The sequence below is a fragment of the Bombus vancouverensis genome, chromosome 10 (genome assembly GCF_051014615.1).
Source record: "Bombus vancouverensis nearcticus chromosome 10, iyBomVanc1_principal, whole genome shotgun sequence".
Lineage (NCBI taxonomy): Eukaryota > Metazoa > Arthropoda > Insecta > Hymenoptera > Apidae > Bombus > Bombus vancouverensis.
Window position 1 is genome coordinate 2,445,238 of NC_134920.1, and position 27,727 is coordinate 2,472,964.

The 27,727-nt window shown below is 38.6% G+C and overlaps 1 protein-coding gene across 5 annotated transcripts in view; it reads left to right on the forward strand.

Moving 5' to 3' along the window:
* RhoGEF3 (Rho guanine nucleotide exchange factor 3) overlaps nt 1-27,727 on the forward strand; it is a 135,169-nt gene that overhangs the window by 26,298 nt on the left and 81,144 nt on the right. For 3 of the 5 annotated variants that reach the window (XM_076622369.1, XM_033338953.2, XM_033338954.2), the window contains 6 exons: nt 15,627-15,801; nt 16,844-17,117; nt 19,550-19,839; nt 23,079-23,325; nt 23,703-25,128; nt 25,350-26,544. In XM_076622369.1, the coding sequence (XP_076478484.1) occupies nt 15,627-15,801; nt 16,844-17,117; nt 19,550-19,839; nt 23,079-23,325; nt 23,703-25,128; nt 25,350-26,544 (3,607 nt within the window). Of the gene's footprint in view, nt 1-1,137; nt 1,767-15,626; nt 15,802-16,843; nt 17,118-19,549; nt 19,840-20,498; nt 21,454-23,078; nt 23,326-23,702; nt 25,129-25,349; nt 26,545-27,727 lie in introns of those variants that run through there. The other 2 variants (XM_033338961.2, XM_076622370.1) reach the window with 2 other exon arrangements.

Sequence of the window (27,727 nt, forward strand, 5' to 3'; positions counted from 1 at the left end):
GCAATAAGACACAACTTTTGTCGTAAATTCTTCGCGTCGCGAACAAAAGCATAAAGCGAATGATATCGATTTCTATGAGAAATACACCTATTTTCCCCCCTATCTTTCTTATTAAAAAAGAAAAAGAGTCCCTCGAAAGAAGCGTAATTATGCTTCATCCCGTATCAGGTGTTCGCCTAGATCTTATTATCTCCTCCTCGTCTGTCGCGTATTTTGCGCTTCTCCGCTGATACCTTCGTGTCATCGATATACAAATTTTCAGTGCAAGCTACACAGGGTTAGGGAAATGTATAAATCGAGCCAGTGATTTGCCGCGAAGGGCGGCTGAAAGACGCGGAAGAAAAATGTGTGCTTGACGAAGTGGAAAAGCCTTGACGGAAAATTCACTGTCTTTTTTTAAACGGGCTCGCGTATTCACTCTCGTCTTTTCTGCTATACCCTGCAAAAACGTTAGATTGGAACAACTTGTTTAATGACCGAGCTTTGAAAATCTCGCAGCATTTTCTGAATGTGGAAGATTATATATTTTCTCTCTTTCTGTATACGTAATATGTATATATTGCTTCTTCGAAACATTTTATTTCGTTTCAGCGGATCTTTTGACTATGAGAAAGAAATCGCAGTTCTTTTCTTTTTTTAAGGAATTTATAACTTCCGCCTTATTTGTCCTGTTACTTGAAGGTAGGGTGATTGTTGTCGACGGGACGACGCAGAAAATTGCATACTTTTCAATGTTAAGATGGATTAGCGGTCGAACATATTTCGTAAGTTGACAAGGATGTTCAGCGAGGGTATTACCAAAAGGAACATGAACAATGAGATATAAAAAGAATTCGGAAAACAAGAAAAGAGTTAAATTCGTGTAGCACAAGCGTTCGTGATCTCGTGACAACGAGTGAGAGTCCCCCACAGAGCAATAAAGAGCAGCTTTTCATTTTGCACTTTTTAGGGCGCGCATTCAAAGCGGAAAAAGATTGTGTCGGACTAATCCGCGATTTCTGTGTGACGTTAAAAGAGAGCAACAATGAAAATTCGGATGTATGTTCGAGTTTAATAGAAAAATCTCGTTGCTGAAGCGTGTTTTTTGGTAACGAGGCGTTGGTCATTTTTCTGTGCTCGTACGCTGTGCGTATGTAAATGGAATTTCGTGATCAAGAGTCTTCGAGCCTCGAGTTTCAAGCGCTTAACTTCTCACGCCAACAATAAAGGTCGAGATCGATTCTCGTTAACCATCGTAGCAATAATCATTTACAATGGACGTTTTACCGTTGATAAAGAGGATCCAGAAGAGGAGCGAGATATTTTCGAGGACGACGAAAAGAGGCATTCGTCCTTTCAACTTCTTGTACATCAGTTGCACACGTTGTTCGATAACCAATACTTCGATGACGAATTTAAAGAGACGTCGATTCTTTGCGCGTGAGTGAATCGCGTTTTTCAAAATAAACACCCGTCGCTTTCACAAGAATATACATATATAAATATTTGTATGCAAATTAAATGAAAGACTGTGTTCGAAATGTGCATCGTGAAAAGAGGAAAAATTTTCAATGAAATTTTGCCATACCCATTCTTGATCAACGAAAATTGTGAAGAATGGATGGTGCGAAATACCCGTCGCGTTGTTACATTTAAGACGCGTTATCTTCGGTCTTAATGGAATTGTGTGAAATTCAGAGTCCCCGACAATACTCCAAGATTTCGGAGAAATGGACAATGTTCAAACACGGAATTGGCGAATGCGGAAAGAACGTGAAACGTGTGAGGTAAGTCGTTCAGAAACATTCACGAACGAGTGTTAAACCTAAACTTTTATTTTTTTCAAAAAAAGTTGTCTCCTTTTACGATATAATGATAAAAGTTGCAATTCATATTACACGTTATACACAAGTGTAGAATTACAATTAGAAATTACAAATTGTAATTACAAGTTGAAATTACATTGCGACGCGGTTCTTTTTCTATCAACGAAAACGATAACAGCGATGACCATACATCAAATAATATAGGATAACTTGTTCCTATTCGTGCAGAACTCGAAATTGCGATAAATTATAAAATTGGGCGCTCGTAATTCTTCAACAACAATAACAACAACAATGATAAAGTTGTTCTAGCTAAAAGCAATTTCCTTCCAGTCAAAAAAAGGAAAGGCGGACCGCCTTGACCTCGTTCTACTTTTTTTTATAACACGTTGCACACGTTGCACAGCTTCTCTGCTAGACATAGGCACCTCGGAAAGACGAATCCCCCACCTTCGTTTCTTCTTTCCTCGTTCTTTGCCAAAAGCCTTGTCGACCTCTCGGGGGCGACGACCCGGTTATCTATTAACCGACGGATTTATTCCCCTTTCCACCTTTTCGTTTTAGACCGGGATACTAAATGGAAGATTGTAAAAAATGTTACTCATTCGCGGTATGAATGAATACAACTTACTTCCTTACCTCACTTTCATACTGAAGAAGCGCATTGTAGTTTCTACGTTTTTATCAATGAATATTTTAACTACTAAATGTATTACATACGATCTGCATCGTAAGTAATGCTGCAATTGGAACGAGTAATATATCATCGATCGCCTTTGATAAAGAAAACAAGATTAATAATTATTTATTATTTTGCTACTTTGTTTTGCTACTTGTACTCGTTCTGTTTGATCTGTGGAATGTCGGATTTAGAAATCTTATTCCGAAGAATTTACCGCGCGTTGTTTGCTACAATCCTGCCCTTATTTTCGCAACGTACACGAGGTGCTTTACCAGGCTGTTGGACAATGCTACCAGCTAATAAACTTAATGACTCTATAGCCAGCGATGGTAATTATAAAGGCAACAACAATTTAGTTGGCAATAAAACGTAGGACGAGAACAAAAGCAACACAACAAACGATTTATTTTCCGAAATTGTTTACGTCCGGCAAACTGTGTTTTCCTCTGTTATTCTGTATTTATCACGATCGAATTTGCGTGTTGCATCGTGAAAACGTGTTTTTATCAAGCAACGCGAAGTATTAGGACAAACATCGCGCACCCGGGAAACAAATACTTATCCCTGTGGCTTTACTTGCTCATTCTTCGTTTGGTAAACACGTTTCCATCGTTGGACAATCGTGTTCGCGATACAGTGTTAAATAATTTACACGATCAAACCCAGGGTAAGAGTTAAAATACCTAAATTTACCAGTTATTCCTCGTGCGATGTATGCACGTTAAATTCCTTGAGTCTTTAATACTTTTTTCACAACGCTAAGTGATGCATACGAACACGAGCTTCCATTATAAACGATCTACGATAGGAAAAGCTGTTTGCAGATAACGTGAATCGATTTGATCTACAATTGTATCGCGATAATTGAGAGAAGATGCAGATACTACTAGATAATTTTGCATAGTAGTTATTACACACGATTATTATTATGCATCTCGAACATCTGATCCAAATAATGGAAGGATTATTCGTATTTGGACATAGTATTTGAATGTCAGTGCAGTGTATGTTAATTAAAATCAATAAAGCGCCGTGCAATAATGTTGAATTTTATGGAAAGTCTGCGCTAAACTAACTTTCGAAGGAAGTTGATACATGAATAGCAACTATTATCATGTAAATATTCGTGAAGTTAGTCGTTCTAGGTTTTCTGTAGAAAATTATAAGCCGTACCATTTTGCAAGGCTACGCTGTGTCCCATTATTTCTATGCGTCATTAAATTCATCTAGTTCGCCCGTGTATAAAGCTTTTCTTAGTAATATCTTCATTCGTCTAATTAAAAATAACGATATGTAATTTAAATAGTCATATCCAATGCCGTAAAAGAATTTTAACGTTTGATACACGAATTTTATGAAACTTTTCCGGGTGACGCTTTGTTACACTATAATTAAATTCAAAGTTAATGACGTAAAACTCGATATATGTATAAAACTCTCCGTTTCATAATTTTAGCCTTTGAAGTACGTTTTACACTTTCAGTCTTCTCTATTCGAACATGATATACATTTAAGGTATGTGTCAGTTTCAAAAGTCATGGGTTAGTTTCTCGTATCTATCACGAAGAAAAGTCACGAAACAAGCCTAATTAAGAATCGCATTGAAACATTACGAAAGGCAACTATGTTACTTATAACAACTTCAGCGCTATCTTGTTATGTTTAGGACGTGCTGTATTAAACAAGGGAAGCTTTTACCAATTTAATCCAAAACCGTCAACGAAGAGATTATGTTGTAGTACCTGCATCGTCTACTCGTGATAGTCGTTCATTCACGATATAATTTGTGTTTTACATAAATTTATACAACAGCCCGACGCAAAGTAGAAGTTTTCACGCATAAATGGATTTATGATCGTTAACTTAATTTCGATATAACGTATCCATAATTATCGAATGTTTAACAGGGTGTATTTTAGAGAGATTTTATTGTACTTTTAGTTAATTAGCTTCGGGTACAATGACCAGACTATCAACCGAGAGCTAGAAATATTTTTGTGCCGCCAATCAGGTTAATAACGTTTCGTTCGACTGGCGTAGCGCGAGCAAGAATCGTGCACACAAACGTATCTGACTCACGTGTGTACACGTACACATCTATGAGCAATCTCATTAAAGGAACCAATTGTTTCCAACTCATATTCAAAGTTGCATTCAAGCGTGTAGACTAGAGCGCATCATAGTTTTCCGTTTTACACGTCAATTCCTTCCACTTTCCACGAAAATGAATGGGAGGATGTCAACGACGTTGGGAAAACAAAATTATCGTCGTTGGACGATGCTTCCTGGGTGAGTAGAAAGCCGGTTTTTAAGCTTCTCTTTCAATTCCGCGGGTTACTATCCCCTACCTTTTTCCTTTGAAAAATTCTAGAGACACCGTTATTGTGGTGTACGTTTACAATATACGCTGCAGAATGAATGAAGTACTTACTCCTTTCAACACTGATAATGATTTTGGTCGCTTATAAATATTGCATACTTCGTACTGAAATATAATCTTTCTAAAAAAAAAAAAAAAAAAGGAAAAGTAGGAAAGAACATTAAAACTTGAGGAGTGTCGTATTCCTTTTGAATTGTGTGCCGTAGTGATCTTTCTTATTCTTTGCTTTTGCGAATCGCAAAGATGTATAATTCGTTCATTCTAAGAGAGATTCTGCTTTTTCGATTTTACGATTCAACCGCTGCGCTACCGCAAATTATTTCTTTTCGATTTCAGAATGCTTCTCATCAAAGGAGAGGGATAAAGACCGAGAACATTAAGACATATCAGCCATTAGGATCAACAATATTTTATTTATATTCGGATTACCTGTCAACAATTTTTTTGAACCATTACAATTTCCAACGATTATATTAAAGCATTATACGAGCCATCGATATATTTATCGTTAAACGGCCGTATTACAATATTATTATATCGTTCCGTGTATTTATTACATTCGTCTGGCAGTGTGACATTGAGACATTAACGAGTTCTATGAAATTCTTTCGTCACTCGTATTTATAGATTTATGACAGTTAATTTTGCATTTAATATCTTCCTTGATCGTTAAATAATATAATCGGCGCATTTGAATGGAATTATACTAAAAGTGATATAAATCAAAGTAATTCTATCGGTAATACAGTGAATGTTAAACGTTAACGTCGTTTCACTTAGGTACTCGACGATTATGCGCATAAACGTTTGACTAGGAGAATATCACCTTTAGCAAGTATTCCTTATAAGTCCAGACATAACCAATTTCAATTATACTGGGTAATCTTCGCCGCCGCGAGTCTCAAGTTACCGCGAACAGTGCAAACTTGTAGACAAAGCTCGCAACATAGGATCGTCATACTACTACGTGTCGTTCCGTGAAGGTGTATTGTAGAACATAGAATTATGAAACTTCCCTTCCCACTTTCACTCGTTGAATGAATTGAATGTTCGCCTTTGTCCTTTCTTCTTCGATGCAGTTTTTCCGTGTGAAACAGGCGTGAAACGTGCTATTTGCATTCATTTAATATCGCCGTTTTGTGTTTATTACTTTTTGTATTCTCGAGCTTTATGGAAACGGCCGATTCTTTGGAAACATTAAAGCACATTTCCTATAATTGCGTAAAAACTTGTGCTCTTTGTCCCCATAATGCATTTAAATAGAATCGCATCATTAATTCCGTAATTTTACATTTATTTCGTGTTCCCATTAAATTTCTGACTAGTAATGAGGTCACGCGGTACTTATAATAAAAATTGCGTTGGATACCGATGAAAGAACCGTCCATTATGATTTCACCAGATCGATGGAATCTAGATATCACACGATCACACAAACTTTTATAAATTTCGCTATTAATATTCGTCTTTCTCTTTTAACGCGAAAATATTATTTTTTTATAGAAATATAAGACTAAGATGCAATACTGTAGTTGCTTATATACGTTCATATATATTTTTAGAGCTGTTAAGAGCTGTCTATAAACGCTTGCATTCTCGGCATCTCTGAGCTTTTCTCATTTTGAATGCCTCGCGAGCTTCGACGTTCATATAATTACATGCACGACGTGTACGTATTACGACAGAAACAATTTTCTTCCGCGATTACTTGCAATAATTTCGGTACTCATTATCTTCGCCTAGAGCTTTACGTTGCATGCTGAATATAACACCTATACTTAGTATGAAATAATCGTATGCAGTGGTAAGCAAAACTCGCTCCTAGCGGCACACGTTTGTGGAATACTAAAGAGGATTCGCTTATTAATTCTCAAAAGAATTTGACCGTTATTCCAGTCAGTTAGATTTTACTTTTGTTTCAAATGTTAAGCTTTGAACGCTTTGTCGCAATAAATCACTTAACAAATAAATTTTTCAGACAAAATTTAGTCTTAATGTTCAGTTTGATTAATACAATTCCCACAAGTTTGATTAAAATCTCTTCATAAAATTCATTCTAATTTTATACCGTTTTATACCTTCGGAAGCTTGTGAATGACTTGCAAAAATATAACGTTCCGTTAGATCCCATAATGCATGGTTTTCTCTAAATATATTCTTCAAGAGGGAGAGTGGCAGCGTGGTAGGTACGTGGTAATTTTGTTTTTATCTTTAATTTCATTTATGAAGCATCAAACGACCTGCCAATTCCCAGTTTAACGAAGCTAAACTTATGACAGCATCGCGATAGGAGAGGGGGTGTAGAGAAGAAATGTACGACGCGACGAAGAAAATTGATTTACGATATCCCGATAGTGCCGATGGGCTCTCATATCGGATATTGCACGACACGATGTTCAGGGATAAAAAGCCCTGTTGCTGGTTACGAACGAAAACATAAGGAACATTAGATATCGATAATGTCTACGTATCTGTACGACTCAATTTAATCTTTCGTCTTGATGACATCATTTGCTATCGTACGGAATTTCATTTACGTCCCCCCTTGCGCTATCTAATTTGGAAACTTAATAGCGGTTGGTTGAGTTTTGACTACATTGTTTCGTATCCCACATGAAATACCACGCCTTCCACTGAAACTTTCGTTTCAATCGTTTCCATCTCTTTTCTCTTCTTCTTTAATCTATCGCTATGGCAAGGATACAGATTGTTTCTCATCCCAACAGAAGTTTACGAATCTTATAACCTTTCTGTTATTTCTTGGTAGAACATCTGAAAGTTTAAAATTTTTCCTATTTTCTTCCCTAGATCCTTTCATTGATTCCAATTTTATCAATATACGAACACGGGATAGTACCATGGAAGATTTTGCAAGTGGACGTACTATCTGAGAAACGCAATGGCACGAATGTAACGAGTCGTTCGACTGCAACAGAGATGTACCAATGTTGAAAGTTTCGGAACACATTTACAGTACTCGGCTGGCATACGTTTAGTCAGCGATATGGCGGTTTCGGTTCCTCTCACAAGTTCTATCAACGATTCGATGACATTACAAACTTCTGTTGCATCTCATTTGAAGTCATGCGGAACGAGAGTTATTGCAAAATTTAAAAGCGTCTCTCTCTATTCGAAATATTCCTCCTCTGTGCCTGTATACCGTATAAGTCAGTTTAATATCTGCCGCCCATTATCAGACATTTAAAAACTGTGTCGACGCCAGAAAGGGAAATAAATTTTTCCTCGGCGTAGCATTTAAATTGAAACAATAAATTGTTCCATATTGTATTGAAATGACGCAATTCATGATGAAATTTTCGTTCCTTATCGAAACTTTTTAACGACAAAGTGAGATCTGATAAATTCGTGACAACGCTATTGGACATATTAACCTGGCTAAAATGTGCAATTTCATTACTACATACTGTTTGTTAATTTTCCAATAAAATAAAGAAAACACGCTAAAATCAAATTTCTGTCTTGGGACCATATAATATTCGTTTCATAATGCTTCATGATAAGTCGTTCTTTTGCACTGCAAATTTTAATAAATTTCTCATTCCTTGTCAATATTTTTAACAATTAACCGATTTTATAAATTTCTAACATTATTATTGGACATGTCACTTAAATATACCATTTCATTATTCTATGTTTAACAACTAATTACCTAATGAAATAAACGAAACACATTTAGATCAAATCTTCCTCTAACCGCATAATATATATCTACTAGAGTAATTCCGCAATAGTTAATAACTAGCTTCAGGCAAGGTATCCAGTTAGTAACTAGCTCTTAACCGTATATCTTCTTATAAGTCCGCATAAGTTTCCTATAAAGTCTCCGCTTGGGGTATCAGTTTCCCGCAGGTGTCGTCGAAGCACCAGGGAAACTAAATCGACGTGCACAAAGTTCACGGTAGATATCACCAGCTAAAACAACTGCGTACATACGAGCCGTCCATTTTAAGCTTGTTCGTTTGTATCTCGACAGCTCGTACTCGCTTGCAAATGGTTCTCGCATCGAGCGATACATTGGGATGCTAACAACGCGGTTCGCTGCTGTCACCGAGAAACCTATCCCGCGAAACGTGCTAATCCATACATGATACGATATACTCTTCCTTAAATTATATTCGATAGGTTGCCTTAAACATATCAGAGTGTCAATCCATTTTCCCAAATTTATCGTCATGCGTATCATCCAGACAAAGCAATGTCTGCATAGTTTTATATTATGTAATAAAAAAAAAAAAAATATCGTAATCTTGACGTCTTGACAGCACAGGCATGAAATCTATTGCACTATTGGATATACTACACACATACGTAATTGGAACTCATTTTCGCACGTGATTATATCGCCAAGATTTTTCATTTACACGAAACTACGCAACAAAAGAACTATCACATTTATTGGCGTTACCTTGGCAACGTAATTTAATACAGTGATTTTCTAGTCTACGAACGAACGAGACACAATGCTTCTTCGGATATGACTGCTAGGAAGAAAGACGAAATCGAACGAACGACGTTTCATGGTGCGATGCGATAAAATGTATTTTATCTCCTTTAACAGAAATGCTTCGATCTACTCGTCAAGAATCGTCATTATTTTAGATTATCGCCGTAGGTTCTTCGCGATTTTTCTTACAGAAGAAAGAAAAGTATGTGGAATTTGCAAACGCTCTAAACTTGATTTTATATCTAACCTCTTGGCTCGAATACTCTGGTATGCATCTTTTCTAGGATAATTGAAAATCTACTCCTGCGGCTTTTCCGTGGTTGTCGAAGTGCTTCCGCTTCTTCCTCTTCCTTCTCTGCCTCACTCCTTCAAGCATCGAAAATGCGAATTATGTATGCATCCTATCCTCAACGCTGATACTCGGCGCATCGTAGAAAGACCTATGTCATCTACGTACATGTGACATAATGTAACATCAGTAGAATTCCACATCAAAGACATTGTCACAATATTTTGTGTAATAAAATAAATGAAACTGCGCGAAATTTGGTATTTAATTTTGATAATTTTACTCTCCCGATGGTCCTTGTACTTTAAATCTCGTGCTCATATACGCCAAACGTACAATTTCGTGTGGTAGACAATGAGCAAGTTATAATAGTCGAAGACAATGATCGAAATAGCCAATATACGATTGTTCGGAAGGACTTGATTGAAAAATGCCAGGTCGATACCATTCGTTCGACTATAAACCGTCCAATATTATGGCCGATACAAAGTTTTATGGTTTACTGTGCATTCCATAGGGAAATCATCCGGGAAATTACACAACGGAATTTCAGCCAACTTTGAGCGGCTATCAGCATGATCTCGCATAGAGGATTTGTCGGGTTACGTGATTAATTAATCTCTCAGACGTTAGAAGAAGGATTACCAAGATCGATCATTAATATTATCTATACACTATCATACATTTGTCGTGCGCAACCATTTCTACCGATAGGTCGTTACGATAGATTACAAATTTAGATTTAACAAATTGTTTAAACTTGGCGACGACATTTAAATACCAGTCTGGTAGATAACAGTCTGCATAAACTAACAAACACTATATTCTATATGATATCTTTATTATATCATCGTTACATAACACAAATGGCATTCATTGTTTGATCGTGTACAGCTTGTTATCCAACTCGTAATTACGTAATTTACCATAAAGGAGTATTCGCTACCCTCGATGCGAATTCGTTGAACGATATTCAACGATAAAATGATACAGAGGGTGTAGAGAAAATTTGCATGGAGCTCCGAAGACTCGGGTACAATATCGTGACCCTCGAAAATCCGGCGTAATTCGATGACGTCCGGAGCTTTAAGAGCTTTGGAGCGGACAATCCCTCGTCTTCACTAGCATTTTCCTTTCTTCGGAGTCCAGGTAACCACGCGATGTTGACTTAACGCCGTCCCCGTTGTATTTATCTGACTACGAACACGAGTGCCAGCGGATAATGCCAACATTGTGTATTCACGTGGAATATTGCTCACATTTATACGCGACCGTGGTTCGTCCTCACGTATGCAAACTGCGAATACACGCGGATACGCGTCTGCTTGTATCGTGTCGTGCCATCTGAAAGTCTTGAAGAGTGCCACTTCGTACTCGCTGAGACGATATTCTTTGCGGATCATCCAGAGGGAAATATCCAACGCGAGCGAACTGCTCGTTGGAATAATAACCACCGACACGGCGAGCGCAAAGGAGAGCGATTAAACGTTCTATAGATTTTAATCAGGACTAACAAGTTGTTCCCGTGAATTTTCTAGCGCGAAAAAGTTCTCTTTAAAATTCTCACGTATTTACAAATTTTCTATGCGTCCTTTAGTACCATCGAGGCTTGCATTTAGCACAACACGAGTATGTACGTACTCTTAAAATATTTGTCATGCACATATGTGTGCATGTTTGCTTGTAAAGTGTACTTAAGTCCTGGCGACTGCTACCTTTCCAAATAAAATTCGATTTTGTTCCGATGAAAACTCCTAACTCAACGACTGAATTTACTTGCTTATTAATTGATGAATAATTTTTACTTATATTGCACGTTATACCATTTTTTTTTCTTTTTTTCTTAGATGTAGACTGTTGGATAATTGAAAATAAAATCACCCATCCTATATTCTACCTAAAAAGTATAAAAACTGCATACAGTTTCGAATTTTCATTTGCTCTATTATCTGCACGTGCCTTGGAAATAACAGGTGCATATAAATTGCCATTTGATTGTTAGTAACACCAATATCGCAGTTAACTGTTCGAAAAAGGACGGGAAAGAGAGCTATGAATTTGTTCAATATAGATGCAACACATTGATTCGCAGTAGCTATATGAACAATACGTAGAGACAAAATTGCAAAATTTAGCAGCAGTACGAAACAGTTGTAACCTCTACGACAAAAATGTTATAACATCGGTCGTAATTTAACTTTGTCGACAATAAAACGTTGCTTCTTTTCAACCTTATGAGTTTTCGCGAGCCTTTCTATTTACTACACAATTACAGCCCCTGTAGTACTGTACTTTGCTTTACAGCTGAGTCGAATGGAATGGTATTTATAGGCTCTTCGGCCAGGAAGAGATTACACATCTCGAGTCTCCAGACACTTTTACATTCGTTAAACATTTTAAAACAATTTTACATGGACGATAAAAGCTATGAATGACGTAGGGATTTCATTTAGGTATGAATATAAATGACATAAATGTTTAAATGTTAGAAACAGTATATATTGTATATTCATTAGTATCGAAAATGTGGCCTTTGTTGTGTCTATTGCAATATATGTAATAGTTATGCCTATCTCAATTTAACTTGATTTCTATTAATATTTGTAGAAGAGCAGTTTAGCGTTTCTGCTTTGTGAATATGGCAGCATGATGACCATGAAACCGCACCGTCATTAGATAGACTTGTCTGTAAATAAAATGAGTTCCATTTCCGATTAACGCAATTTTAATGGTATTTCAGACTCGACAGCATCATTCAATTCTACATTTGCATATTTCATTCCAAATACATACTTCGTACTTTCAAAAGTTCAACATTTAATTAAATGATTCGCTTATCGCTCCTCAATGTATCGATGTATTTACGCTCGTCTACAAAATATTCCTATTTCTTTTATCTTAAAATAATATAATTTTGATTGTAAAATATTTGAGTATAATATTGTTTTCACATTTAAAACTCTATCAAATTCCTTTAATAGTGGAATAAATAATTTTCAAACATATTTTCACCTTTTTGTCTGTGTGAATTTGGATTTACAAAGTGGCAATAGTATAGCAAGCCACAATAATAACAACTATTGCAGACTTTGCTACTATTCCCTTTCTTTTTTTACCATAACCATAAATCTTGATCAGAGGACTTGGAGCTCCTGTTTGGATCGTGTAGTTTTCGTTCTGAAAGACTGTGGTGCGTACCACTCGTAAATTCCAATCAGAATTTGCAATTTATAGAGTGGCTTAACCGAACACGAACACGTTTTGGGAATCTAACTGAGAAACACAGAAATCTCGTTTTTACCACGATAATCACTACACAATTTGTGTTTATCGATTTAATTGCTCGTGAAATGCTGTTTGTTTCGATCCTTTCATTGTATGAACGAACATATTTTCTATAAAAATTATTTGCAGAGCTTGATTACTCGGTTGTTATTTTTAACAATTCATTGGTAGAATTATTTTTGCGCAGTTTGTGCGCATGAAAGGTCAGGGTATGAAAATGTCGAAAAAGTAATTTTCATAGAAAAATATCCAAAACTCAATTAATATGTAATATAGGGAACAATATTGTGTCTTGATGCATTTTAATTCAGCTATTATCCTCGAAATTTATATGAAGTATGCAATTTCGCTATCAAAGACGTCCTCCTTCATCAACAATATACATTAGAATGCAAAACATAAAGCGCGCAGAAAGTGATTAATTTGACTATCAAACCCTATAATTCGTGCTTGTTCTATTTAGGTTACATAATATAATATTACTATAATATGCCAATGTCAGTATTGAAACTAAAACAAGTACGCAAGTATCTCGCGAAAAAAATTCAAAAGTGGAAGGGAGGGATGATTTTTTTGAAAGTAGAATTATCGAAATCTTTCTGAATCTTTGAATCCCTGAATCTTTCATTCTCGTGCTGTATTCACACTCTCGAAATCTTTACCTTGCATGCGGATATGTATTCGTTTCTAAATAAACAAGTCGGATTTTCTTTTATATTATTTCACGAATAATTTGCCTTTGATGTAAAATATATAAATATATATTTGGTAAATATTTGATAAAGAGGAGGAAATATTGATCCCTATGAAATATTGCTCGACAGGATAGAAAATATTTCGTAATATTTATCTGTGTATAAATTCTGCTTTATCGAATTTTTGACGTACACCATTGACACTACATATGACGAAGGAATAAACTAACACTGCGGTATCTAAGAGATTATAAAAAGTTGCACATTCAATTTTTGTGCATTATAAATATTTTGAAATTTAGTATTTTAATTAAAAGTCTGAATTTGAATTGCACTTTGATTGTCCCTTTAAATAAATTGTTCGCTTTAAATTTGACGATACTGGTAAGAATTGTAAAATAATACACATACAGATGCATCGATGTTGAATAAAATAGCGTACACGTTAAAGTTTAATTATACACTTGATGGATGTGTAATAATGGTTTCGTAATTCATATACACCATAGTTATAGGGAATACTATTTTCACATACTTCACGTGAATTTCCGTTAATTGAATTTTCATAAAAAACTAGTTTCACATTTATATTGCGTTTTTCATCGACATACTACTTTCATAACAGACTACAAATTGTGTGCCGAAAAGTTCCATCGATATCTCACCTTATAATGAGACTAATTATTACTTTAAATTATATAGGAGATAGTTTTTTAATATTAAAAAGCAATATTAAATGTTCTTCAATTAAGAAGAAAAAGTATATGGATTTTTAAATTCCTTTCTTTTTAATTAATTGACGCCAGTAATAAAAATCAGTTATAGCGTTTTGTAGAAATTTGTCGTTTAAAAAAACTGGCAGTAATTTTTAATTTAAGTGCACGCGCAAATAAATTAATTAACCGATGGTTTTGTGGAATGGAATGTTCAGGGAAGCTTACAAATAAAAATAAAAGATTCATGGCTCTTTGTATTCAATGTAAAACCGTTTCAATTGAAAGGACAAAAAGGGACGTTTAAAGAGACGATACAGCGATGAAACGATGCCGCAAGTTTTTAGCAGTGTAGCAGAGAAAGAAAAAAGCACATTTTCGGTCCTATTTGCCAAGACTTTTTTCACTAGTTCTGCTTCAAAGAGGTATAAAAGTATGGCGGGCGCAGTGTCAGTAGTAAATTCTTTTCCTGATCCGACACGAGCCCCGAGAGAAGAATTTACAGACCAATAATTGCGATCCAGTGCCTTTGCAGGGTAAACATTATAGAAAGACAATGTTTTAGTAATCGTTCTTTATTGAAAATTATTTTCTGCGCTTAATACCAACTCGCTATTGTAGTCACTTGATTATTCCGTATGCTTTGACCTAAATCAAGTTAATAAAGAACTTTTACAACTGTAGTCAGTTGCTTCATCGGAAAGTAAAAAATGGAAGAGCGAATATTTCAACACATTGATGCAACGTATACAAGCATACGTAATGTTCATTTTAATAATGTATTTAGTTTTTTATGACAATAAAGAAACGATCTACGTTCTTCGCATATGAAAGTAATTGCAGTATTCTTCCTGAACGTATTGTACGAATTTCATACATTTGTATACAAGAAGCGTGTAAACATTTTTGGGTTTTTTGCTGGTTTGAAAAATAACGCAAAAAAGGATTTACGAAGAACTTTGGCTCTCAGGTACAGAATTAGCGTGGCATATGAATCTTAAAAAAAAAGTTACGTAAATTCGAGATTAACTGCATTTCGACGTCACGAGAGATAGAAAAATAGAGACATTTGACAACGGAATTTATCCTCTATCGGATCAAGGATATCAAAGCAGATTAATGCATTGTTTCAGCCCTTTGGTTCTTGCTACGCCCTCTCTATTCGACGATTCAGTGAATTTTAGTGCTTCCCATAAACTGTTGCGACAATCATGCGAGAATTCTATACTGTATACTGTTAGCAGGATGCATTTTCAAGCGTCAGATTTTTTCGAGTGGAATATTATAGGAACCTTCTTTGTACTGATTGCAGGATGCTGGAACAACAGGATTCCACTTGCACCGGCTAAAATGAATCGTAGGGAGGACCCGCTGTTGCGGCAGCATCGCAATCGCTTGCTGCAATTAGCGGAGGTGACAAACATCAAGCCTGGCCGTGGCAGCGGGAAAAGACGAGGCCAAAGACAGTCACACGGTTTTGGACCCAGGTCAGCTCGCAAAACTGTAGTTATGATAGTAGGTGTATACTGCACGCACGTCCAATGTATTAACGTTGCGTCCACCTGTACGTAAAAGCCAGAGAACAAGCTGTGAATGTACCAATTTTTTATGCTTAGCTAACTGCTAGCGAAGACTGAATCGTGCAACGACGGTGACAAAGTTAATTTGACCCTAATCGAAGATTAAAATATAGAAGTACAGATGATCGAGGAATTTATTTTAAAAGTCGACACATAGCTGTGACATCTGGTTAGAAATCGAAAATTATCTTTTTTATATCAGACCATTACATTTTTGTCTTTGATATTTCCTGATCTTCTTTTTGAACCGAACACATTAGAGGATAAAAGAATGTATAGCAGTACCGACCGTAGAAAGAAACATTTTCTAGGTATCGAATATTTTTCCTCGTCTCGTTCATATATTCGCAATAGATCCCAGGCCGGTCTGCTGCCGACATTTTTATTACCATCCGACCGTTTCCTTCCTACTCTTTCTACTCCTCCCCCTTTTTTCTGTTCCTTTTTAATCGTTTTTCACGTATTATGATGAGCAAAAGTAGAAATCTCAAACAAAAATATCAGAGAAAAGTAAACTATCCGCGGCTTACAGTGGGCTTGCATAATTAACCTTTTTAAGCCGACATTACGCGTGTCGACGTGCACGACATTGCATTCATCGTGCATTTCACTGATCCGCCTTCTGCCCCTTTTTTGTTTCTCCCTTTCCTTTGTTCCCTCCACGTTGTTTCTACTCTTTCACGTTCGTGCCCACCCTTTCTCCACGTCCCTTGACAAAATTCCTTTCACGCGAAAAGAATCTCAACACCCCCGAGACAAGATTTTTCCTGCGGGAGAATAGCAAGCTTCGCAGCCTCTATAAATATTAACATTCTACGATTCACATTCTTATCGGGCCGAACGAGTACCTGATCTTTTGACTTGCAAATAAACAAGATGTATACGAATATGATGATATCGCGACGCGAGAATTGGCGGAAAGGGGAAACGGTTTTTCGGACTGTTTCAGCAATGGCGGACCGAGCACTGGTGGCCGCGTTACCCTTCAGGATATCGTTAGAAGCGATCCTGGATACACGCCAAACATCGAGCATTTAGTTTTCCCGGAGCGTAAGAGCAGCAACCCGAATTTAGCTAAAACCGGCGATGAATCCTCGCCGAACAAATCCAAGTCGAACGCAACTAATTCGGGAAGGTCCAGACTCGCGGAAGTGTTCTCCAGGCATTACTCGAGGGGCTCCTCGCAGGATTCTTCCGTCACATCCAGGAAAAATCACTTAAACGTAAGTATTCGATAATTCTGTTCTTCATAAAAATTTAATCCATTTGAGACCTGTAACTATAACACGATACATACGCGAGAACCGACATTTCGATGTTCTCTCGAAGCCAATATTACTTTTTAATTTTTCACGACGTTCTCTGCTCCACGTATACTCTATTTATTTGTTGCATACTTCCTCTGCGCCAACTTACTTCTCCAATTGTATTTCCAATGTTGTTTGATAATAGCAACACGGTTTCCTTCTCGCGACACAGCCAGTGCGTTACCGCTTTCAAATATGTTAATCATAATTCACGTTTATCAGGAAGTTTGTTGAGCTTTTTAGTTGGAACCGATTAAATGCATCGAATTCCAAAGATACAGAGACTCAGACAAGGCAAAGTTTCGTCGTAGGAATACGATAAATTCATTCACAGCGGTTAAATTATTGACTCGGCCTAGATATTTCAGACGATTTCTATCCTGTTTCGAGACGCGCGGTCGTTTCAATTTTCCAGGTTAGGTAAACAACCGAAATTGCCGAAAGAAATCCAACGCGTGCGCGTAATAAAATACACCGCTGTGACGTCGATTTCCTCGTATTTCTTATCAACGGCACCAATTCCGATCGGTGGCGATGAAATAGGGAAAGGATAAGCCACGATTAATTGGCGAGAATCTAATCGACACAGCGTTTCCAAGCGATAGGTTCACCGGTTCGCTTCGTCCCCTCTTGATTCTCGGTGGATCGCCAAGTGAAGACGGGTTTCTTCGGCGTAACACACAACGAAAATAAAAATACTTTCATCGAAGGAGTTGCGTAGCCAGTCTCTCGCACCTCGTCCGTATTTGGAAGTAGAAACAGCGGCAACCTATGTTGCGCGTAACCGTGAGTTTATAAACTACAGTTCATCTCGTGTAGCGACGCGCCGCCGCTCGTCACTACGACTTCCAGAATTCCTTTATGCAATCTCGACAAACATGCGTATGACTTTCAAGCCGACATATTGACCGCGTCCAAAGATATTCATCATTTTTCCTTTTAATATTAGAAACTCAGCCGAGTAAAAGAAATCATACTGACACGAATTTTATTTTATGGTGAAGCTTATAAAATTGTTTTATAACCCTTCTATTTACTCAGAAACCTCTTTTTGTGGTAAATTCTCTAAAATGGTTTCATGATCCTTCTATTCATCAAGATTCGTAGATGTCACTGGAAACAAAAGGTTAAGTTGTAACATTTAGAAATAACAGAGGTAGTAAAATGGGAAAAATGTTCTTTGTAATAAAGCGGAGTAATAACGTTTAACTTTTGTTCTTTTTAAGTAGATAAAAACATGATAATTATGAAATTAGATAAAGAGTTACTGTGAAGCTACGAAACGTATATCAAGTATATCATATGAAATAAATAAATTAGTTGTAAAAGGAGAAGAATTATGTGTAGTCTTATTGTGATAAAAAATTAACGTTCTTCTTGTTAAAAGCACCAGTCACGAAACTAGTCATGTTCGGTGGATGGAATTTGAATAATGCGACAGGAAGGCACGAATGCAATTAACGAAGCTGCATAAAGATGGACGATAAACCTTCTCCTCTCGATATTCCACGAAATCTTAAGAAATTCTATGGCGATTTCCTCGAAGCGATTATCGAATCCCCAATTCCCCTGTCGAAAAATGTGAATTCTCTATTGATCGGGGATACTATAGCTTGTCGTTCATCGAAAGATACGGACAAAACGAATTGAAAAAAAGAGATAAAAAGGAGACAGTGAATAGACGAGACCAATGAGAAACCTCCGAGCGACGGCCTATACTGAATCGATTAGCTTCCCCATCGAAGGAATAATTGCAAAAACTAAAGAAAAGAAGTCAAATACGTTCCTATTTATTCTAACCGCATCCAAGTGGCCGCATTAAGGGAACATCGTTTACAGTGTCTTGTGCTAAATGTGTCCTACGTCCGTAAAATATGAAATACTGAAATAGAAAATACTATTGAACGCTGCTTACTCTTAAGTAGCGTTTAATAGCATTTGACAATTGCTATTTATTTTACCCATTTATTTTAACTTTAAACTCATCTTTAAACTCATCAGAATACGAATCATAGGGATAGGAAGTATCCAAGGTCCACAATCCAAATCATGTATTATATCAATCTTTCAATCTTCCAAATATCAACCTAGTCTTACCAAGCATCTCATAAAATGCCAAAGAACATTCCCAAAACTCTACGATTGAAACTTTGCGATGGAATATTCCATCTCTTCTTCGCCTGAGATACTCAAGTCAACGCTTAATTCTTATCTCCGTAACTACACTTTCTTATAATATTCCATTGCCATATCTACGAAATTACTGGAAAATTGAAAGTAACCCCCTCCCGAGTTTGTACCGCGACAACGATCGAACGAACCTCGCTGATTTGAATTTCTGATCGCAGAGCACGTCACTGGACAGCGGAGGGACGGTGTCCCATCAAGCAACAGGGTCGAGCGGAGCCACGGTGGTGACGAGGAGCGCCGGACGTCGTTGGCTGTTGCAGAGCTCGCAATCCTCCAGGCAACATTCGGTCGAGGACGGAGTACGTGGGGGCAACGTAGGCGTCATAGGGCCCGTTTCGACCTCGTCCTCGAGTCAGGCCCCTGCTCCAGCCTTGCCGCCTCGTAGAGTCAGTTCAGCCGCGAATTCTACCGACATCTCAAACACAGCCACTGGCTCCCGCGGCGACAGGTAACGCGTGTGTTCTCTCTGTGCTTCTTTTCTCTCCATTCATATATTCTTCGCTTCATTTTATTCTTTTTCTTTTGCCTCCCTCTATCTCTCGTTACCTCTGTTCTCCTCATTTACATATTTCATGTGTACGGTACTCCTTCGATGTAAAAAGAATATTTCCATCAGTCTTTCCTATTTCTTCTTTTTTCGTTCATGGAAGGGATGGGCAGATGAGAGAGGAATATAACTCGATTTTAACGATGGTTATTCGCGATTCACGATTTCCAATTATTTTGCACTTCACTTTCACTTTTTCAACATTGCGTGTTGGTATATGTATCGTAGTACGTGATTGCACAGGTAATGTTGCTCGTGATTGTTGTTGATTCTTGTCAACTCTATACGTGTTGATAGTTTCATTCGAAATAGTGCTTGTTACAAATTATCGGACAAATAATCGCTCTCGTTTATTATCTTATCTTTTTATAAGGAAGGTGAATCAGTTAATCTCTAGATTAATACGTCACGCTACGTTCAATGAAAGAATATCCGAAAAATGTAAGTTCAAGAGAATTCCTGATAATTTCGATTGATAATCGAGTCTGATGAATATCATGACCGGCACGATAATAATTTCTTCAGTAATACCGTGGGTCACTGAAAGAACTACACGACGCAGAACGTGTTAATTTTTTACGTGGGCTAGGGAGTTCATTGTCCCGTTCGTCGAGTGCTTTATTCGTCGGTGTGACATGGCCAGGCCAAAAAAGGACACGTCGGACTAAGCGAATAGTAGCAGAAGGGGATAATATAATTAACGACATTAGTTTTGGTGAATAATGTGAGAGAGGTCGTTTCGTCACGAGATTAATACCGAGGCGACAAGCATCGTCGATACGTCGATTTGATAAAAAGAAAATGAATTCGATCCCATGATCCAACCATTTGGAGTTTACGTTTATTCGCTCTCTCTCTCTCTATCTCTCTATCTCTCTCTCTTTCTCTGTTTCTCTCTCACTCTTTCTCTCTCTTTCTTCTGTTTACTTCTTGTAGTCTTTGACTCGGTGGTTACGCGCGATGTAAGTTTCATGAAGCTCAATGAAACGAGGCAACCGCTTCCTACACCGCTCGCTCTGTCCTCGGAACTACCCTGCGGAGTTCAACTTGTTTACACACGGGAATACAAAATTCAACGGGTTGAATGACAGAGAGAGCGATCCTAGAGCTCTTTCCAAAGCCCTATACGGTTAATTAGTTGTCTCGGATCATTTTTACGGAGTTTAATGGGATCGCGGGAAAGCAAGCTTGCTTACTTTCTTGAAACGTGCATTTGTTTCTTGAAGTTTTCTCGCGTTAAACATCACTCTCCGTTTTACGATTTCGTTTTCTTCCGAGGATAGTAATCGTCATCTTAAAATATTAAATCTGTGCTGTGACTTTAGTACCAGTGAAGTTTAATTCATGAGATGTGTGAATGTTCAATCGATGTGAATGTTAATGTGATCGCGAGATGACGCTGCATCGATCCTCGACGACACAGTTATATTTGGTATATTCATTTATCACGCGAGAGTAATCCTAATCCAAGTGTGAAAGCCAGGGAAAGACCCTGCAGATGATGTCAGTTATGAGGTAAATATAATTAATCCAGGACATTCACATATATCTTCTGATAAGGTCATTCAGAAATAACGTCATACTTAGGCCATGTAATATAAATTCGTCTATTTGCATCTTGCTACAAATAGTCGCGTAGCTGTTAACGAGAATAAAGTAGTTCTATATATATATATATATTCTGAACTACGGTAACCTGTTTTAGGATTAAAAATCGCGCAGTATATTAACTATAACGATTATATTTACGGAAAAATCGATGGATATCAGTTATCATCGAAACGTTTTACGTTGAATTATATATTTTATAATTTCGCTAATAAATTCGTACGCGACCAATTCTACGTCATTCAATCTAAAAAATGAATCGAGTCATTTGGAAGATTAGAATGTCATTTATTCTTGCGCTTTAACCATTTATGTTGCGACTCGAAGCTTGCCGACGATTCCATTTCTCTAGCTGCTTCTTCTTTCATGAATCATTACGGCGGAGGATTATTCCTGCCGTCGTTGTCGTCTTTCCTCGCACTGTTGACTACATTTACCGAGATTCATTAATGATAAACGGTAGGAACATTTGTGAATTATCGTAGCACCGGACACCGTCACATTGACATCCTGAAATTAACTTGCCGGCCAGAGAAAATTTTATTCCAACGACCTACATATGTATACTTGGGCGCAACGAAATTTGCATTCTGTCCACTCGCGTTTTACGAAACGTTTAAAGCGTGGCACCGATTGTTCGCGTAACATCGAAACATTGTTCGACGCTAGAAATTGATATTCTCTTATACGCGAAAGTGTTCTTGTTAATCTGGTTGGGAATGCGAATTTCCATTACTCTATTTTAAATCGAGTTACTTTTACTCTCTTATCACGTTTTATCGCTATGTTAGTAGGCTATACGCGTACCGGCACGCAACGCGTAAAGAAAACAGAAAGAAACCCTTGTACATTTAATCACAGTTAAACTGGAAGCGTTTTCGTGTCTCGTGAAACGCGACCAGTAGGATTATTCTCGTTGGTACGCGAAACGCCGACGAATCCGTTTTACCGCGGCTCGTACGTTACCAGCTTTCGCCATATACATTTCGCGACGGTATCGTGGTGCTATCGGTATCGTTGGTGGTAGGAAAGAATCTCGCCTTTGTAGACATTTCGAAGCAAGATGGATGCAACGGCCCCGTTTTCTTTCGTTCTTTCCCCTTGTGACATTTTTATTTGCTCCTCTTCTATCTCGCGATATCTATATCGCCAGCCGCGTAGTCTCGATGAATATTTATACGAGCAGATTGTATCCGGGTTCGAGGAAGGGAGCAAATGCACCGAAACCAGGTTGTAACGGTGCAACAACCTCCTCAAATCGAGTTCTACCAATACAAACTTTAGATATATATATGTATGTATTATACGTATGTATTTGGGCCTATCTGTAAGGGTAGTTTCCTAGAGAGTCAACTTCAAATATTCATGAATAATAAATGTATCTCATTCGTTGTACGCTTCCTATCAATTTTTCGAATTGAATGCTCGAAGAATGCACGCTTCTTTCATATATACGTACAATCAGAAAAGACACGATCAGATAATATGTTTATTATCAGTATGAAAAGTTTGATTTAATATTTTATTTACAGAGGCCAAACCGTGTCGATCTTGCATTTACGCAGCACATCCGATCCGTGGGAAGTTGGATCTCAAGGCTCATCATATAGCGTCGGTAGCAATAAAAGTCAAACTGGCAGTAAAGGAAAATCAAGTGGAAATGCACGGGGCTCGTACACGCGTGGTACTTCGATACCATCCTTGAAGCGCCACGACACAACGGCATCGGCATCGTCGACTTCCAGCTTGAAGCAGCATCGACAGGACAGCCACGGACAGGCGAGTAAAACAAAACGTTTGAAAAATAAAAATCATTTTATCGTGCCGTATTTCTTTCGGAATATCGCGCTATTCGTAACTCGATATAGTATCGCGAACTATCGCTCTCCAAACCGTAAAATTCTGTGCTCGAAACTTTTACAATCTTTCTCGTTCCTTTTATTTAAATTTCAAAATATTGTAGTTTTTGTTGTACGCGCTCGTTTCCTAACGATCGAGAACTTCGATCACAATAATTGTTATAACCCTTTGAAAGATAGACTTTAAAGAAAAGAGGGAGGAAAGAGTTTGATATTGTTAGAGAACGTTGAAAAAGTTTGGACGCGCTGTCAAAATGTCTGGAAGACATCTGTTTCTATCGATGAATTTACGGACAGGTGACGGGTTCTCGTCGACGAGAATCCTCGAATTCGTACCTGTCGGGTAACAGCGGCACCTCGGGCGAACTTTTCATCAGTGGAGATTGCAGCAGGGAATTGTCACCGGTGCGATGGTGCGACAGGGAGGTGGACGGTGTCTATTTAGGTCGATCGGGTTGGGTGCAAGTGCAACAAAGGTCTCTGGACGAGAATCGACGGATAAACTATGAGAGTAGCTTGGTAACGGCAACCACAGGTACTCTGCCGTTGCCGAGACGAGCCACGGTTAAATTGGCTGACTATCATTGCAACAGCGAACCAGGGAAATGTCCTGAAGAATTTCTACGATTAGATACCCAGAGACCGGACTATCTAGCTCTGCATGGTCAAGACTTTGAATCTGTAGCGAGCAGCACCTGCACATCTCCTCACAGCATCCCCGAATCTTATTCTCCGCCGTCGATTACGCCGATAATCTCACCTCCGCCTGCCTTTCAAGATGTGATCGGCAAAAAGACCTCCTCGAAGCATTCTTCCGGGCGTAACAATTATGGCAAGCCGCCGTTCCTACCACGATCCAATGCTATAGTGGACAGTGACATCATCAGTCCTCCGCCTTCGCCTCCGCATCAAGTGAATTGGAGTTCCTTGCCACCATCTTCCCGGAAATCGTCGAACACACCTTCCAGATCTAGAAGGCAAAACAGTAACAGTCAACAACAACAACAGCAACAACAATATCGAATGGCGCAAGCTAAATCATTGGAAGACCAGTCCTCTTCGAGAAGGTCGCAGTTCGTTCAACGTTACTTAGAGTCCTCGAGCTCATCTTCGTCGTCAGTAGGTTTCAGAAGTCTGGATAGTTGCGTGACGAGATCGACGATGCCCAGATTGGCCGAGAACACGGATTCATCGGTGGAGGGATACGACGACGGCGACGACGAGGACGACAATCCTAGCTCCTCTTTGAATCTAAGCCTCGTTTCTTCTTCAATAATAGCGCTGAATTCATCCACAGAGTCTATCCGCGCTAATGGGGAAAGGATTTCACCGAATAGACAGAGCCGTCATCACAGAAGTCAACAGGGATTAAGAAGATCACCCGGATCCTCGGAATCCGGCAAGTTATCGTTCAATTCGCCTTCCTCCTCCTCGTCGTCGTCAAGCAGCGCGGAGAGACAAGGCAGATCTCCGACACCCAATCCTTTCAGGCGTAGCAACGCTTCTAGACAACATCAGAGTGCCAGAACGACGCAAGCGTCCCCAGATTCCCATCAGTCGCGGGTAAGAAGATCCAGAAGTCTTCAATTACCCGAGAAGAGGTCCCCCAGCACCGCCGCACCGAGTAGGGAGCATTCCAGAGAATCTAACGAGAGCCACAGAGTCGTCGTGAAAATTTCCACCGATCGAGGCAACGAAAGAAAACGTCATGCTCTCCAAAATAGTGCGTATATTCGTTGACTAGTTTCATTCGTTGCAGCAGTTTTCTTTTTTCTTTTTTTTTTTTTTGCGAATTTCATATACGAGTTGAACATCGTATCTTTATCGCAATTTCATTATTCGAATATCTTATAAGTATTCAAGAGCCCGAACCTTCTTTACACTTCTGTACTTTGTCTGTTTATTACTGTAGTATACTGTAGTATATTTGTGCATGTTTCCTAGGAAAAGCGCAGTCAACCGAGAACGCGTTAAACGAGGAACTTCTTCGCGAGACCGAGGCAGTAACCGAGTTCCTTTACGGTACGAGGAGTCGCGCAGTGGCTAGGAGTCTTCTCTCGTGTCGCTTCGAGCGCCGTGAAGACAGCCAAGAACAAAGACAAAGGAACAATCCCAACACTTACGACGTTTATTTTATCTCGTCTAAGCAACAGCCATCTTCGAAATCAAGCGGCATGTGTATGCAACAGCAGTCACAGCAGCCGCAGCAATCGCAACAGCAACAACAGCAACAACAACAACAACAACAACAACAATCCAGACGGCCAAAGACGCTTCAGAGGGGGGCAACGACCCCGAATGCAAATCCCTCGTCTTCGAACCACGACTTCTGCATCAGTCCCGACACGAAACTACGCTGCAACAGCAGTACATGCGATTTCTGGCCACATTGCTCACAGAGAGATACTCTGTACTCCCCTAACCAGGCACCGGTATTTATGAAGCTATCCCAGAGCTATCCGGCTCATCAAAGACTCCCCACGGACACCGGGAACCACGCGAACAGAGGAAGCGCCAGTTCATCCCCAGCATCGTTAGAGCGAATGGACGATCGGGAGTTCCGTGATCGCGAAACTTCTCGAAAGAATCGAGTTAACCGGGAACAGAACAACAGCAACACGTCGAAATATCAAGAAAGGCAACCCAAAAGCGTGTTGAAGCAGTCGAATCGATGGTCGCCTCTCGAAGGATCCAACGGGAACGGGTCGAGCGTAGAGAAGAGGGAATATCATCGATACTATCAGAAACCTGAATTCACTGGCAGCTTCGAAGGTTGTGAAAGTAAAGATAGAAAAGTGTCGCCGGTTCAAGGGAAGAGTATCATGAATAGATCGCCGAGTGGTCAAGTCGCGTCCTCGTCGACTACATCGTCGTCTTCTAGTAGCGACATTTGGGTCACCACATCCGATCGAACGGTGACGAAAAGTCCGAGGAACGCAAAAAGTTCCGGAGCGTCAACTCCAATGGAAGATGCGGTGATTGGTTCTTTGAAGACGCTAATAGAACCGCCGAAAGATGGAATGCTGTCCAGGCCTGGAAGTGCTCCAACGAGAGGGGAGGATTCTCTGTCAGGGGACGTCTCCTTGGATCCTCATCAGCGGTCTCTTTCCTTGCCAAAGTCTTTTCTGGCGCATAATGGGTAAGTTATTCAATGATGCTCCAAGTATGATTAAAGATTCCTACGTAGAAATGTAAGATATATTCTCGATACGATGAGAATCATGCATGTTGGAACGCGGGAAATAAACGAAAGTACCGGCTTAACTTTCAGTTTACTCTACCGCATTTCTCGGTCGTTTAGAAGTTCAACCGCTCTTTTAATTGGCTTTCATTTAAATGCTATCTGGTACTGCATTACGTGTGCTTCGAATGAATCTCTCGGCAGTTGTACAAGCTTTAAGAATTATTTCATTCCGTTCATAATCTCGTTTCCTATACATCCCGTCGGTCGATCGATAAGCTATCTATTTTGTGACCGTGTTGGAAAACAAGATTTAATGAAAAGAATTGCACTTATCCCGCGTATACGTACAGAGTAAATATGTTCCTCTTTTTATCGAAGACTACGCAAGCATGTGCATATTTTTCGTAACTTTCACGATATGTGAGACAGTCGTTGTAATTCGTTCAACATTGATACACGCGCTATCAACGTTAGTTAATGCAATCAAATTTTCGAGAAGTTCGATTACTTCGCCCCTAGTTGTACTAGCTACCTCCAAGTGATAGTCCTCAGTGACCTAAAGTTATTATCAGTACAGTTACATACACATCACTTGCGGCAGATGCTCCTTCCCCGATAGATAGTCTATTCTCCAGGTAAATCCACGTGTATGTTTGTCAACTTCTTAGTGTCATTAATATCTTGATCAACCTGTTTGACCAAATTATACACGTTTGCCATAAGAGCGATAAATGAACAAAGTAAGATGATTCGATTATCTAGAACATTTATCATAAACTTCAACCACACATTTGTTCGTTTATCCAGGACACATATCTCCGAGCGAAATTAAAAATTACAATCGGGATCATAAAATGTTTAACTACATATAAGAATAGCCACACTGCAATATAACGATATTAGAATATCGATGCAACAACACAAGAATATTGATGCGCCGATGTATATCCGCATAACAATATAACGATATCGGTGGACTGACATAATTTAACGAGATCGGGGTCATATCCATAGCACGTAATTACATTTGTAATTTACAGCGGCAATAAACTTAATCCGTAACTTTTCCATTCGCCGCGAACGCGGTTCCTTTTCATGCAAAATTAAAAATGGCTACCAAGTTTATGGCGCGCCTATT